This window comes from Xyrauchen texanus, chromosome 14, assembly GCF_025860055.1.
Source record: "Xyrauchen texanus isolate HMW12.3.18 chromosome 14, RBS_HiC_50CHRs, whole genome shotgun sequence".
Classification (NCBI taxonomy): Eukaryota; Metazoa; Chordata; class Actinopteri; order Cypriniformes; family Catostomidae; genus Xyrauchen; species Xyrauchen texanus.
Genome location: NC_068289.1, coordinates 27,968,220 through 27,985,584, shown reverse-complemented (window position 1 = coordinate 27,985,584; position 17,365 = coordinate 27,968,220). Strand labels below are relative to the sequence as shown.

At 39.0% G+C, this 17,365-nt stretch overlaps 1 protein-coding gene across 6 annotated transcripts in view; it reads right to left on the bottom strand.

Moving 5' to 3' along the window:
- The window catches only part of LOC127654646 (Krueppel-like factor 12), a 50,358-nt gene extending 33,366 nt beyond the window's left edge, over positions 1-16,992 (bottom strand). For 2 of the 6 annotated variants that reach the window (XM_052141881.1, XM_052141885.1), the window contains exon 1: positions 16,707-16,882. Coding sequence is in view for 1 of the 6 variants with exons in the window: in XM_052141880.1 (XP_051997840.1) it covers positions 7,236-7,278 (43 nt within the window). In the remaining 5 variants the exon portion in view is untranslated. Of the gene's footprint in view, positions 1-4,676; positions 4,753-7,235; positions 7,330-16,706; positions 16,883-16,938 lie in introns of those variants that run through there. The other 4 variants (XM_052141882.1, XM_052141883.1, XM_052141884.1 and 1 more) reach the window with 4 other exon arrangements.
- Between the last annotated feature and the right edge of the window lie 373 nt (positions 16,993-17,365).

The window sequence follows — 17,365 nt, the reverse complement described above, 5'->3', positions numbered from 1 at the left end:
ATCAAATTGGTCTTGTTTTAAGGATTTTTTGATATTTTTACAGGAAAACAATACAAAAATTATTATCAAGAATATGATTTTTGCCCTAATATCAAATATCTTACAAAAAAAAGAAATTATTATCCAACATTTATTTTCTTGATAAAAAAAAATATGATCGTGCCTGGTAACATGTGCATGTAAAATGGATTTGTTAGTGGAATACAGTTACTTATTTTTTGTGTTTTGAATACGTAATCCCGTAACATGTATTCCGTTACTCCCCAACCATGCCTACTTGTTTCATTTTGTGTAGAAATACATTAAAATAACATTTAATTTAAACATTTACTCTCCAAATCCAGTCCTTGCGAAGCATGCTGGCAACTGGAAATCCCTTGCCTGGGTTCAGCAATACATTGATGCAACAAAAATACTATTCACATAGTCCCAACACAATTGGATTAACTGAACATAGATGGATTGTACACAATTACATTTTGACCAAACCAACTGCTAAAGAATTTTGTTGCATTAGCTCATTTTAAATAAGTTAAATAAGCAAGCAGTAAAAATCACTTTTAGTGAACACCATCTGTTAGAAGTCTCTTATCCCTTATCACTAAAACATCACTAAATACATTTAGAAACTCATTCCAATATTTATTATGCAATACAAATGTCTGATTTACAGTATAACCCTTACCTTTCCTTTCCAAACCAGATGTTTTCTTTCTTCCATGGTACACAAAATGTATTTCCCTTTTATGGGAAAGTTTAGGGTTTGTTAAAGGGGTTAAACTTTATGGTTAGGTTTGGTGTTTGGGTTAAACTTGGTAAAAACATAATAGCATTATTCATTGGCTTGTTTATTTATCTCTATGGGAGAAAAAGTTTTTTACGTGTCAACACGTAGAATTTCTTACATTTGTACCATCACATAATAATTATTATGACTTGTCATGATACCGTGTTGGAAATTTGTTTTTAATTTGTTAAATTACAAAATAACAAGGCTAAATTGCTTGGAACACTAGCAGAAAAGAATGGGGAGCAGAATGATCATGCAACTGCTTTTAACTGTTTCTTATGAGATTTTAGATTTTCGCACTGGAAGAGAAGCGCCCAAACAGATGGTTTCCCTTGGTCCTGCCAGTGCTTTGTTCCAATGTCGAGAGCCCTGAGCAACTGTGGGCATCTGTGGCACAGAGGCTGGTCCTGCTGCCACGGGCTGAAGAGGGAAGTGCAGATAGGGATGAGTGGAGGTGGTTTTGAGGAGCGAAGTAGGGATTTAAGCAATGGATCCCAGCAAAGAGCTAGAGAAGCACACTGAACTCCAGCATACCAGCAAAAAAAAAACAATGCTTTACATAACATCAGACTCCGCCGAGGAGAAGAGCTATTGAGAGCTGCTCCCTGCTGAGCTCTTGTGAATGCATTATCTTGCCTTTTGAGTTGCAGGAATCTAGCACTTTGAAAATATTAATATATTTTTTTACCCTTCTTTATGAAATTTAAGTGTCTTTCTGATTTGTTGAGGACCTTCCTGACAAAAATCCCACTAGAGCAAAAAATCATAGTTAGGTACAAAAGTTCACGACACAGCGAGAATAAGGCTTCCTCTGGCCTCTTGTGTTCAGCTCAAGATCAAGTTTTCTTTGAAAACATGTCTTAATTTCTTATTTAATTTTTCTTATCAGGTAAATGTATCTTGTTTTAAGGATGTTTAAATGTTTTTACTTGGAACATACTTTTTGTTTAACTTGTAACAGTTAAATATTGTATTTACATATTTTTTATTTGGAAAACAAGCCAAGAACACAGTGTGAGAAAATTACTTTTTGCAGTGTGTAGACTCATATTGTGAAAAGCACTTGCAAAACATTTTATTGAATAAGACAGTACCAATGGTATTGACACCATCAATGTAACATGTTGCTGACACAGCACTTTTAAGGCCGTAGTACACAGTAATTTAGGGCTTCTTAAAGTATCTTGTATTAAAAATTATCCAAACAATACAAACAAACTTACCCACATCCACACACTTACAAAATTGGTCTTTGTCCACTCTGCCCTACGGATATTGTGGAGTCTTACCCCAACAGTCCTCATACTTCGGCGTGGGCTCTATTTCTTTGGTTAATCTTTTCTGGCATGCTATGAATGACTTCAGACTTTCCATTTCATGAGGCTCATTTTCATTGGCAGCAAAGACTACCCTAAGAATTTGGCTGCTTTGGGGTAATTTTTTTATTTGAGCTCAAGAGAGATGTGCTGCTTCAATACCAGCTGAGTTTATGGGTAAGAGTTATGTGAGTGTGTGTATTCCCATCTCTGCATATCCAGACAGAAGCGCTTCACTTGTGGGAGCCCACTTTGCAATTTTCCTCTGGCTAAAAACAGCCACACAACAATGCCTATCATTCAGTCAGGCCCCCAACCAAGTGAATTTGCTGTCTTGTAGCTCTCTTTATTTTTCTGTTTGTGACAAATGTACTCTGACTGATAAGTGTAAATGTAAATGTAAGTGAACAGCGTAATAAGTGAAAGACATGACCATATAATCTCTTCTGAACATGAGATCACAATGGAACATTCTAGAATATAGTAGTCTTGATAGAGAACAAAAATAAATTTGAGTGCCATGTCAATTCAATCAAAGCCCTAAAATCCAATTCAAGCCATAAAAACCCATCAGCATTTCTCTCTTTCCTGAGAGGTAAATACTGGGTCACATCCAAGATGGCAGCTGCAAAAAGACTCTGTACTGTACACCAAATTTACCCTACTGTCCCCGCCACTAGGCCTCACACACCTGATAGGAAGTGAGAGTTCATTAATAGAACTCTGAGGCTCTTGCAAACATTAGGCCGACACTCCAAAACAGAGGCTGACGGAAACACTCGTAGTCCAGCAGATTGCCCTTGGGCACTGGCTATTTCTGCACAGGGGGATCCTGTGTCAGTGATCTAATGAGGATGAGACAACTCAACCTAAGAGATACAGCCTTAGTCCTCACCACTCACATACACAATACGGGACAAATTGCTCAGTCAAAACTCATTACTGCTTAAAGATGATGACAAAGTAGTGCCAAAATCAGTAACTGATATAAAATAACTGATCCATTTCCTTTACAATTTAGAACATGGATTTTCTAAGAAAGCTGACATAAATACACATGGAAACTATAATTGTTAAATCTTTTCCCTGATTACATTAAATTAAAATATAAATGATCAGACCGGCTTATTTGCTGATTGGTCAATCCTATGGTAGTGAGAGGAGTTGTGGAGCTGTGAGGAGTTGTGACTAGAGTACAGAAGAAGGGACAGAGTTCACCCTCACTCATGCGCAAGACTGCTTCTTTTTGACAAACAATATCCACAATGAATGTTCTATGGAACCTACAGGATGGGTTACTAAGGGTGTGTTCACACTTGTATTTCGGTTCTCTTGGTACGGACCAAAAAAGAAAATGATACATGTAGTACTGGTTCGCTTAGCGTTTTATGACGTTTATTTTGCCGAACTTGCCGAACATCCAAAACAATGCTGGTTGCTGGGCTAAATGCGCTCATTGGATCTATGTATATATGGTGGTATTTCTACCAGCTGAGCACAAACAAAGAGCTAATATGTGTGAAGGAGTCAAAACAGCAGCAGGAATTCCTCCGTTGCACACATAAACGAAGAACTGCTGCAAGGGGACGGCGTTTCCGATGCCTGTACCGAACTGTAATGGGCAACGTAGCTCCTATGATGAGAAGAACCAGGTATGCTTGAGGTCAGTATTAAAGACAAATTACTTCTATCAGGAAGACTCGCAGGCTTGAGTGAAATTTAAGATTACATTTATTTGATAAATATAAAACAGAAAAGTAATGTATCTTTTTGGCTTATCCCTGACTGGCGGTCCAAAGAAGTTGTACTAAGAAAACCGTCATATCCTGCCGGAGATAGGAGGCAGGGGCGAGGAGCCCACCCCCTGCAGGACGGGACTCAACTGGTGGTGGTGGGGTGCTGGAGGTTGCCGTGTTAGCACACTGAAACAGCAATGTGATAGATTGTGAGCAGACTTATAAAGCAATGGCTTACATATGATTGGCTAGGAATTACCCAGCTAATGGTGCGATGATGTACAGCTGCTAGATTTCCCACTAGAAATACGCTGAGCTTACATTTCCTGTTATTGGTCCGTTCAGACGTCTTTGGTCCATGCTGCGTTCATATATCAGATGAACCACACCAGAGTTCTTTTGGAAGCGGACCAAGACCCACTATTCTGACGTCTCGGTCCGCTTGTTTGGTGGACACCAAGGTTTGGATGGCAGCATTCACATTGTTCAAATGAACAGCACTAAAAGAGCGATCGCACCAGAGTTTGTTTTAATCAAACCAGACCTGCCAAGTGTGAACACACCCTAAGGGAAAACTAAAAACTAATATTAAGAAAATGCATCAGCTACTCAGTTGAGCAATTACTGCATCCTTTCCCTTGTCCCGCGTTTTCAGCTGAGATCTCAATGTCAAGAGTTTATGAAAATGGAATGAAAGGGTTTAGTATCGCAAAATACATCCACAACACATTTAGTCAGAGCTTAGTCATTTTTTTTGAAGTTTAGGATGTAGAGTGAACCCTTTTAAATGACCAAAGTGGCGCCATTACAAAACAAGAGAACTGTGGGTTTTACCATTCACATGGTTTTGCAGCTTCTCGTAATCCTGTCTGACTTCCTCAGCTTCCTCTGGCAAATCAGTCTCTCACCTCTGAAACACACACATACATACATACAGTACATTTGTATATATACATACATATACTGTATTGGGGGCTAACAATGAATAATTAAATACATTCTGAACACATAGTGTAGTTATTAATTCTGAATATATAATTGTAAATCAGAATATTTAGTTATATTAACTATTTTATAATATATATATATATATATATATATATATATATATATATACATATATACACACACACACACACACTCACCTAAAGGATTATTAGGAACACCATACTAATACTGTGTTTGACCCCCTTTCGCCTTCAGAACTGCCTTAATTCTATGTGGCATTGATTCAACAAGGTGCTGAAAGCATTCTTTAGAAATGTTGGCCCATATTGGTAGGATAGTATCTTGCAGTTGATGGAGATTTGTGGGATGCACATCCAGGGCACGAAGCTCCCGTTCCACCACATCCCAAAGATGCTCTATTGGGTTGAGATCTGGTGACTGTGGGGGCCATTTTAGTACAGTGAACTCATTGTAATGTTCAAGAAACCAATTTGAAATGATTCGAGCTTTGTGACATGGTGCATTATCCTGCTGGAAGTAGCCATCAGAGGATGGGTACATGGTGGCCATAAAGGGATGGACATGGTCAGAAACAATGCTCAGGTAGGCCGTGGCATTTAAACGATGCCCAATTGGCACTAAGGGGCCTAAAGTGTGCCAAGAAAACATCCCCCACACCATTACACCACCACCACCAGCCTGCACAGTGGTAACAAGGCATGATGGATCCATGTTCTCATTCTGTTTACGCCAAATTCTGACTTTACCATCTGAATGTCTCCACAGAAATCGAGACTCATCAGACCAGGCAACATTTTTCCAGTCTTCAACTGTCCAATTTTGGTGAGCTCTTGCAAATTGTAGCCTCTTTTTCCTATTTGTAGTGGAGATGAGTGGTACCCAGTGGGGTCTTCTGCTGTTGTAGCCCATCCGCCTCAAGGTTGTGCATGTTGTGGCTTCACAAATGCTTTGCTGCATACCTCGGTTGTAACAAGTGGTTATTTCAGGCAAAGTTGCTCTTCTATCAGCTTGAATCAGTCAGCCCATTCTCCTCTGACCTCTAGCATCAACAAGGCATTTTCGCCCACAGGACTGCCGCATACTGGATGTTTTTCCCTTTTCACACCATTCTTTGTAAACCCTAGAAATGTTTGTGCGTGAAAATCCCAGTAACTGAGCAGATTGTGAAATACTCAGACCGGCCCGTCTGGCACCAACAACCATGCCAAGCTCAAAATTGCTTAAATCACCTTTCTTTCCCATTCTGACATTCAGTTTGGAGTTCAGAAGATTGTCTTGACCAGGACACACCCCTAAATGCATTGAACCAACTGCCATGTGATTGGTTGATTAGATAATTGCATTAATGAGAAATTGAACAGGTATTCCTAATAATACTTTAGGTGAGTGTGTATATAATATAACTAAATATTCAGATTTACAATTATATATTCAGAATGAATAACTACTCTATGTGTTCAGAATGTATTTAAGTATTCATTGTTAACCCCACCCCCACCCAAATACAGTATATGTATGCATATATACAAATGTACTGTATATATGTATGTGTGTGTTTCAGAGGTGAGAGACTGATTTGCCAGAGGAAGCTCAGGAAGTCAGAAGTCATATATATATTAAATATTAAATATATATATATATATATATATATATATATATATATAACTCAATATTCTGATTTACAATTACATATTCAGAATTAGTACATATATGCACATGTATGTATATATATATATATATATATATATATATATATATATATATATATATATATATATATATAGTTATACTGAACAGTATTGAAGGAGTTCCCAATTATAGAATTGTAGTTTTATAATTAAATTAATATGGTGGCACAATTATATTTTTGTCTACAAAACTAATCAACTACAGATCAAAAATGTTTTAAGATCATGAGAAACATATTATATGACTGCACTTGAATGAATTTGTACGACTTTCACTACAGCCAATGATGTCGCTGGACTTCGTTTCCATCTAATACGCAACAATTACTTGCTTCTGTCACACACAACAGCTTCCTATCATGTTTACACACTCTACTGATTGGTTCTGTTTAGATAAGGGATCTGGGAAAGGGCATAATATTATTAAGCATATCCTTAACGTCTCATGCTTCCACATTAGACATAACGGGCATTTGCACATGATGAAATCGAATACATTTATATGAACGAACTCGTACGAAATCATACGAAATAGAGACTGGGTTGTTATTTAAATATGTACATGTTAAATGTTCATACATTATGGTTATAAATCTTTGATACAAGTGTATGTTTACTTGCCATAAAATCATTGGGCATGTAAATGGAGTTTCATAACATAGTTCAGGAGGAGCTTGCTAATTTATTCCGACCAATCGCATCACCAGCGTAAGCATATATAAAAACAGCTGCTTACCTCCATGGTGGCGACGATACTTCCAGCATTTGGCCCCAGCCATTGCCCAAGAACAGATCCATGCAAGTGACTCAGATCATCGGATGCATCTTCGCTGCAAAGCATTCGCCCTCATCAGATCAGTTCTTCCATCTAAATCATCTAATTTTTCAACAGAAGCTGCCTCAGCAGCTCATTTGTTTTTACAGCACCGACTGCTACCACTTAAGTGCTACTTTTTACTTTGTCTTTCCTCCTAATCTCTATTCAACGAAGTAGAGCATTACATGAAGCTGCTTCCACAACTGGCTGCTTCAGTGCTGTATACATGTGAAATAGCTCCCTATGATTCTTCATATGTCGCGTGAACTGCATCCGCGAATGGGTGCTGCTCCGGCTTCATGCCATTTGAACTCTGTTACAGTTTAATTTAAACGTGAGAAAAATAAAGATTAACTATTTAATTCAAATCATCATTCCAAGGATACCCAGCATTTCAATCTGGTTCTCCCGCACAGCTGATTCCTGTCAGCCTTATTACCTCGCCGCGCAGCTCATTTAGGGCCTGATCCATTTAGCGATTCCGTTTCTTCCTGACTATCACGATTGTTCTCCATTCAAAGCATTGATTTATTCCATTTGGAACTCTTTCCAAATGACAGCTATTTATTTACAACATCTTTTCAAATCAGTGCAGACATATTAGCGCAAACATGCTGCTGCACAGCAACTGCTCTGACCATTCTACAGCCCACTACAGTTATACACAGCCTCTATCCGAACAAACACGAGCCGAATTCAGCTCCTCAATAGTCGGATCGCGTGCCACGTCCAACTCATTCATAATCATTCTGCAAACGTGTCTCAACTCCTCACTCGAGCTCGACTTGCAGCCCTGATAACCCTGAAGCAAGCACTTCTTCAAACTTCTACTCATCTCTAGACCATAACATTACTTTTTCTCCTGCCGCCCAGGACAAATGCCAAGCGCCACAACCGTGGCACGTCTTTCAGGCCATGTGTCCATGGCTCTGTAACCCATATCATACTAACAAACCATCACCAACCTAGTGATTCACAACAATTGGGCCACTTTAAAATATGGATACAGCATTAATTGTGTAAAAAAACTGTCAATTATCAATCGCAGAATTTAACGAGTTAAATTTCTTAGCCCTAATATACTAATATATATATATATATATATATATATATTAGGGCAATCTGCTGTTAAACACAAAATCACACTGCTTATCATCTTGAAATGGTGGGTTGCCCAAGAGAGGCCCTAGCCACTGCTAGCACACCTCTTCCATTCCCCCTTTTAGTGCAGTGGTCTTAGTGACCCATGCTTCAAAATAGATCTGACACAAAAGCCTTGATTGCCCCAAGAGGTATGGCAGGGGTATACTGGTCACCACAAAGGAACTTTGCTCGAGAGAGGTGGATGTTAAAGCTGATGATCTGCGCTGGATCAATAAGGCTTGTGCATTTGCTGATATGTTTCTTCAACTCCATATTTCCTCCTGTCAAGCCCTCAGTGCACACAGGAACTGCAAGTTCAACCTCATTTCTAATTCAGCAAAGAAAACAAATAAAATGCCTCTGACCAGCAACGTTTCAGAGCTCTCTCTCACTTCCTTTTCTTTATCAGCATTTTTCGTTATGTCTCATGTCTTTGGTTTGAGCACTGTCTTTGTTACAATATTGTAACAACAAGCCTCAAACCTCTATTTTCCATGCGACAGGTCATTGTGACTAATGAACAGGTCTGTAATGTGGCATTGAGTCACATGTCATTAATCCACTTTTAATGAACCCAGCCCATTGTAATTGGGCTTGTCACTGACATGTGACAGTCCTGACTCTCAGCAATGTCACTGCAGTAAAAAACCTTTAGAGTCTCAGAAGGCACACAGCATGACTCTAATAGTACATCAACGTTGCCCTTGGGCAGGGTAAACCAACAGATGATTCCCTGCATGGCCATGACTTTAAAATGAAGCTCTTCCAATTAGTAACGCACATCCTGTTTGTCATCCAACAACAATTGCTCATAATGTGATTGACAGTTAAGAAGAATGCCCCATGTCTTAAAGACTATGCCTGCTAAGAATGCACTCACAGCTGCCCCCAGCATTCAAGTAAATCCATTTAAATGTGGCCAATGCTAACTTTTAAGGGCCATCTGTTTTAGTACCAGCTGTGGCGGCAGGGTAGTTCTGTTTGCTGAAAAGGTAGGAGTTCCAACCAAAGAAAACATCATGCACAGATGAACAAACAACAATACTGTTTCACACTCGAGCTGTGCACCCTCAGATGTTTTGGGTAAATTGCTTCACAAATACTTAACACAAAAAAATTTGAATAGATCAAGTAAATATTTTAATTCGGTCATATTTACTCACCCACTCCAATTATTTGTCATGCAGAACACAAAATTAACATTCTGGTCCATCTTCTTAATATAATTGCAGTTGAAAGGTTAAAGATGTGTAGCCCATGTGACTCGTGCGTCATATTGCAAAGCCTCTGAAGGTATATGAAAATAGATAGTGTCATTTATTTTTTGGCAAAAATGTTGATGTCTGTTACACGTTTATGAGAACTATGAGATAAGCTTTTTCACAGTGGCTTGAGTGCTCATATGAGAACTTATTTTTAGTGGTAATGTTTGATTCGATAATTAGTGGTGCTTGCTAATACTTAAGGTTAGGGGGTTGTTCTAAAACCAGAAAGGAAACACCTAGAAATCACATCATAATTCGCTAAAAAGAACTGAAAATACCATAGCAACTGCATAGCAACACATTGGCAACACCTTGGCAACACCTTTGCTTTATAATGGCAAGATTTGCATGGGCAAGCACCAATTATTTCAGATTTATTTCAAGTGGTTTCATATTTGAAACAGTAATAAACATTTAAAAAAAATAGCAATTCAAAGACTCACTGGAATGACACTTGCAGTTGCACTGCTGCAATCAATGCAATTTAAAGAGATATTTTGGGCCTTTCATTCATTTCATGCATGCTCTATCTTTCAACATACTTTTTATGGAAATAAGAGCAGTTGTACTATGTATAGCAGTGAAGGTTAAACAATGTAGTGAGCCTGTGTGTTTGCAGAGGTGGATGGGAGGAGGTGGTGGAGTGTATTATCATCAGTACAATAACCCACTCCTCTCCTCCTGTCTCGGGAGGCTGGCTGCATCCTCTAGACTTAATAGTGGAGAGGTTCTTTAAGACACTTCCTTGCAGCCTTTCAATGCATTGCACAGTAGCCCCTTCCCCCAACACACACTTAAATACACATGTTTGGTATATACAGGACCAGGTACAAACAAATACTTCATATTTTCATGAGGAATGCAGATTGTATCAACATACATGCCCACACTCAGATTGATTTTCAAGAAATGGTTCAACCAAAAATGAAAATTATGTCATCATTTACTCATCTTAATGTTGTTCCAAACCCAAATTACATTTTTTTTCTTCTTCAGTGGAACACAAAAATAGATGTTTGGCAGTATGTTGGAATCAGTCATTTAATGAACATTAATTTAATTCCATATTTTTTCCATACAATTAAAGTGAATGGTGACTGAAACCTAAAATCTCATTTTGTTTTTTAAAGGAAGAAAGCAAGTCATGTAGCTTTGGAACAACATGATAGTGAGTAAGTTACAGCTATTTCAACTATCCATTTTACAGTAAATGTGAATGGTATGGAACTTCCAAAAAAATCTCCCCTTTGAAACACAAAAACCTAGATTCACATTTCCAGAAACATATGTATGTACACGGCTAACATCGTCTTGTAGATCCACCTACACATAGTCTCTGATTGAGCAATGGCATTTATGCCAAACAAGAACATACACTATCGCAACACAAACTAAGTGGGGCACAGTCATCTCACACACTGTTTTTCTTTGAAAATCTATAACTGCCCTTCTTGTCACATTTAGTAAAATAACAACTACATAGCAAAAATTCAGAGTTCAACTCAATTAAATGTTAAGTTATACAGAATGTCCTCACAATGGTATTTTTAAACTGAAATCTGACTCATTCCGGCACCCATATCGTTCCATAATAGAATAAGAACCTTTTTTTTTTAGTCATGCTGCATATGCAGTAGCAGCCTGCTTTTGAAATTACCTTTGTATGTTTTATCCAGAATTATATGCCAGGTACGAGTCTCAGCTAGCTGATGGAGTAAAGTTGGAATGCCTTGAGGGACTTTATTTAATATATTTTACTAATACAAGATCCAAAAAGTAATCTCAGGTTAAAGGACAGCAGCTAGGTGTGCTAACGTGTTGTCATGACGTCAGGCAGAGGACAGCACGTAGATATTGTAAAGCATTAGTCTAGTCATCTTTGATTTCTCGAAATGCCAGTCAAAGCTGTTCCATGTCTACTTATAAAAAAAAAACACTTCAGTGTCTCTTCAAAACAATCACCTGTACATATCCTGCTAAAGGTGCATTCTAAACATTTTACATGACAGATAAACAGTGTGAAATGTGCATACATGAAATGTGTTACATAATTTGTGTTGAAGAGTGCTGGTACATCTTAAAACAGATGTAGAATTCCATGTTTTGCTTACTGTGTCAGAGTGTTCAACAAACTCCATCACACACAGATTCAGTAAACAAACTAGGGCTGGACATGAGGGTCAAGGGTTGACTACCCCAGAGGACACGTACCAGAACATTTTGTCAGCTTAGCAATATGTTGAAACCTCAGACGCACAGTTACCCACATTCAGACATTGAGTTTGTTTACATGCACTTTAAAAGTTTGATTTAATCTGACACTTTTTTTTTTTTATTTTTTTTTTTTACTTTTTTTACATTTCATGTAAACACTTTAGAAGGTACTGTACTAAAATAGTATCACAAAGAAGTTATAGTGGTCATGTGTCAAACGTGTTTGTATTTGCTCATGGTCAGAAGAGTATACTCACTAAGGCAACGCGGTCGACTAGCCACAAACCGATCTGGAACACGCAAAAACTAAGTATCCACCTTTTACCTTTAGTGAGAAAGGGATTTACGTTAAGTAAATACAGACTGTTCACTCATTTTTAATTGTTGTTAGTGATATTTCAGTTCTTGTTGATTGGGAACAAGCTGCGAAGCGGAAGTCTGTAGCATCCAGATTGGAAGAATATGCTAAGCATAATCAGTAGTTTCACTGCCTGTGAAAAAAGGTGGATAACTGGGCCTTAACCCCAAACCTACCCATACCTCAAACCTCATTTGCAGCAAATATGAATCTTGTGAGAATTTTGCAGAACAACATTAGAAAATGCAATATGATCTAACACAAGCAAACAATCAACAATAGTATTTTGATAAATTATCATTAACCAATCGTGGCGAGCAGGGCGGGGCCGAGCGGCGTCTGGTCAGAGTGAGGCAGGGAAGATAAGTGGTGAATGAGGTCCACCTGAGTAACACACCAGTCTCGCGTTCCAGTGAGGGGCGGCATTAAGGAAAGGAGACAGCGGCAGACGAAAGAGAGAGACGCACAAAGCTGATTGTGTGTAGTGTTGAGCTGAAAAGCCAACAGAGTTTATGTGTATTGAAGCTGAAAAGCATAATGTAGTGTGAAGCAGTGTGTTACTGTGTGCAACTAAAAAGTGCAACAATAAATGTCTATATGTTTTGTCCTTCTTTCCTCAACTGTTAAACTGGTGCGATACCCGGGAGGAGGAAGAATGCGCTGTCAAGGAGTCCTCGCCACTGACTGAGGATCACGACACAGAGGGAATCTGAGCTGGAGCTCTGCACAACCGGCAACCGTAAGGGATAGCTTAGGGGTCCAGTGCCATTGTCTGGCATCGAGGGCGTCCGGAGCCAGTGAGCTTCAATTAAGTTTATCATTAGAATGACATGCTCTCCATGTTGAACAGGATCAGTGACATACCCAACATTAACTCAACATGTCCATGTACTGAATTATCTGTGCCAATGAAGGGTGATTGAGGGCAATGGTAAACATCTGATCATTTGGAGCCAAAAGTTCATAGAAACAGGGGCATTTCTGAGTCCCCCGGTCCGAGCCCGGAACAAATGGGTCTGGTTTGGGTGCTCGATCCCAGCCCATTGTCTGGCCTGGAGCTCAAGGGTGTCTTTCAAGGATTTCCCAGATAATCCTTTCAGTAAGGTGTCCAGTCTCAGGCAAGTTCCATTAATAATTTACTATACCTAGTCCACCTGTGTAAAGCTCCTCCAAGCAGAAGGGTGCTAACCTTTAATTCCTAAACCACATGGTCAGCAGGGCCCTTTCATGATGTGTTTTAATGGAATCCTCCATTGCATTGGAAAGCAGTGGTGATAAACTGATATGCTGTCCTGTGATTATTGGATCCCATTATTGAGTGCTGTATCTGGCTGATTACTATCTCGGAGCCAGGATAAAATCCTCCAAATCTCTTCTGAAAGGGACCACAGTGGCAATCAAATATACTCCAAAGTCAATGAAACAAATGAAGTTTGATTTTATCCGTGCATGTCCAACATGTTTTGAACGTATACTGTATAGTTTAGGGGTACATAATAGGTGGACTCCAGTCCGAATCCGGACCGAAGGACAATTCAGTCTGGACCGACCGAGATCTAAATCTTTATGCTAGTTATCTGACACCTCGACAAGTGATTGTGTAACCATACGTCTATACACGTGTGGAGTGGGAATTAAGTGTGTCCAGCGCTTATTCCTGCTCTTGGCGGGTTGCCTCTTTCCCCACTAAAAGAGGTGCTGCATAATGCCTAATTCACTGTACATAGTTGCGGAGACACAGCTACAGATACTGGCATCTTTCGCTTAAACACACTGCAGAAAACAAAAATGAAGCAAAGTGAAACTATCTCCATCTGTCTGATGTGTGATTCAGACAGTTCAGCTAAGCCAGGTTTCTTTCAGGACAAGTGTAGACTACAATTTTTTTTCTGTCTAAATTTAGCTTAATTAATTAGCATGTTCAGAGCATTTCATAATAAACAAACAGAATTGTCTGAAAATTAATCAGAGATGTATTCTTCATCAATGCTTTATTATTTACATTTAATTTAGTATTTTAATGCTGTTGTTATATAAATTGTTTGTTGTTAGTAGATACTCACTTTAAGGAAAATAATAAAATGGTCCATTCGGACTTTTACATTTTTATAAATGTTCTCTCAGGGGATATCCTCGAACCCCCATACAGTATTTTTATCCTTCAAAAGGCCTCCTCTGTCCCACAGGCCACAGGATATAATTAAATGTAAAATATCTAATTGAATAGATATTAAATTAATGTTTTGAATGTCTGTAGTAAATATCAGTGGGTACATTTTTATTTGAATATCAAGATTGGATTTAAACAACTGTTCTATTTGATGTAAAGAGGAAAATCTGAGTGGTCCAAGTCCATGCAAAACTCACTAGGTTGTGCTGGTTGGTTGCCAGGGCTTTTGTTGCGGTTGCTAAGGATGTTCTGAGTGGTTTGTAACACATTGCTATGCGGTTGCCAAGGTGTTCTGGGGGGTCGCTATGCCATTACTAGGTGGCTGCTTATTGGCCCTCGTCAAAAGAGCCCACCCCCATTACTAGTACCATGATATGGCTCAGGTCACTCCTTCAATATATTTTTCCATCAGTTTATTGTCTGCCAGGCAAGACTGTGAGTCTGATTGCTTAGAAAAGTAATAGCACACCTCTCCTCAATAAGCCACACAATTTGAGGTAACAATATTGAGGTCCATTGCACAAATATTACGTGAAATGTTACACATTCAAATGTAATACAAGGGTAAGGAGTATAGAAGCAGGTGTCTCCTCTGTCTTAACCGCAGTGAGAGTGAACATTAAATAACCTAATCTCTCTGGCTGAATAGCCTTGAGCAGCAGTGGCTGCTTCAGTTTAAGGATGAGTGACCAACATTAGGACTGCATAGAGTCACACAGATCAGGACACAGTTACACTACAAGTACATCCACACATACAAACATATGTTTTTCTATCATGGAGGGACTCACAGTACATTGACTTCTATTGTTTGACTTCTATTGATATCCATCTCATTAACCTACCCATAAACCTAACCCTCACATAAACCTTCCTGCATTTTTATATTTTTAATAAGACATTATTAGTATGTTTACTTAGCTATTTCCCGCAAAGGGACTGTTGGCTGGTTCCCACAATAAAGGCAATATCTAACCCACACAAATTTTTGTTTTTCTGTCATGCTGTGGACTTATCATGGACATCTATTATTTTTTTTATAATGAACTAATTATATTTTTTGTCCCCTAACCTAACCCAACCCCTAAACCTAATCATCCCCAAACCTTTCTGCATGTTTACATTTGAAATAAGCTGTTTTCTTTTCTGAGACCATATCCTGGTCCACACAATATATATAAAACATGTCCCACATGCATTAAAAACAGGGATCCTACCTACACCCAATCCCAAAAACACAATTACACACAAATGCACATAGACCTCCACAGCACTCTCCACAAGCAAATGCCTTCGCTGTCAGTTGCAGCCAGGTCTGCCGTAATTTAAAAGAACATCCACAGTCCAGCCCACAGCCACACCAACCCCGAAGCCCCTTCGCTGACAGCCAGTCAGCCATCAATACTGATGACTGTTCCTTGAGGAGCAGATGACATCCACCACACCACCCATGCAACACCCCGCCGCACACATACAAACGCGCACTTCCCGCCCCCTCGCTGTCCTTCCTCCACCACTTCAGTCTCTCATACCTACCCTCATCTGTCACCACGGTAACTCTACTCACCAGGAAGCCTGTCATCGTTTTAGAGATACACGTGCCATCAACAAGCGTACACACACACTTACATTCATACATGCATGCCTCTAACAGGGGATCAAACTTTTTTAGTTTGGAACAGTGGCCACTCTGAGATCACTCTACCCCTCTTCTGTCTCTCTCTTTTTCTCTCTCTCTCTCTCACACACACACACCTCTGACAGTGTGTCAATATTTAACCCAGAAACCACTTTGCCTCCCTAAAAAGTAGAACAAATATCACCAAAATACCTCAATATGCTTAAGAAAATCATAGGAACGCTCTGTCAACCAGAGTGATGTAACAACAATTAAACTTCACAGAAACTGCTAAGACAGTTCAGACCACTTTTTAGTGTATTTATATAGTAAATATGACTTATATATATATATATATATATATATATATATATATATATATATATATATATTTGAAACTGAGAGAACACCACGTTTAAGTGTACAGAAATAAATGACATCATTCTTTTTTGTAATGTCTTTGGCCACCTGCATTGTACGGTTGTTATAGAAGACTGGACATCATAAGACATGTCATTTGGCACTACAGTGACAGATGAACAAAATGCACAGAGCAGAGACAAGCAAGCAAGAACAAAAAAAAAAGAACAACAAGAATAAACAAAAGAGAATATAGACAGACCTGATCAGGAGCTGCAGAGCGACAGAAACTGTCTTCCTTATAAAGTCCTCTTGCTTGCTTGCTCTCTCTCTCTCTCTCTCTCTCTCTCTCTCTCTCTCTCTCTCTCTCTCTCTCTCTCTCTCTCTCTCTCTCTCTCTCTCTCTCCCCTCTCCGCTCCTCTCAGCTGCTCAGGGCAGTTCTCAGGAAATGAATGGGAGCTCACAGAGAACTGTTGTACTTGCAAATGACTTACCAGGGTCACATGATCCGCTAAATGTAGGGTGGGCCGGTGGGTGGAGGCTTCATAAGCAAGAGAAGACAATATACTCTAAGCTTTAACAGCATGCATCGAATTACAAGGGGCCCCTCGTGGGAGGTTTCCGACATGAGTCTGAGCCCAGGCAGTGGAGAAACGGTAGAGTACCTCCCCGTTTCAAGGGGCAGAGAGAGAGAGAGGTAGAAAGAAAAGTAAAAGAGAGTGCATTGGTTAACATAAACAGAATTTGACAATAATTATAAGAAGAAATAATTTATAAATATGCTCATTTTAAAATTAATATTAACAAATTAAGTTTACATTTTTTTTTTTTTTACATCCACGCTGTCATGCTGTATTACAGTCTTAAATGCATATTTGACATGCTCAGTTGTAATTTTCTGGCCAGTATGTGCAAACGTAA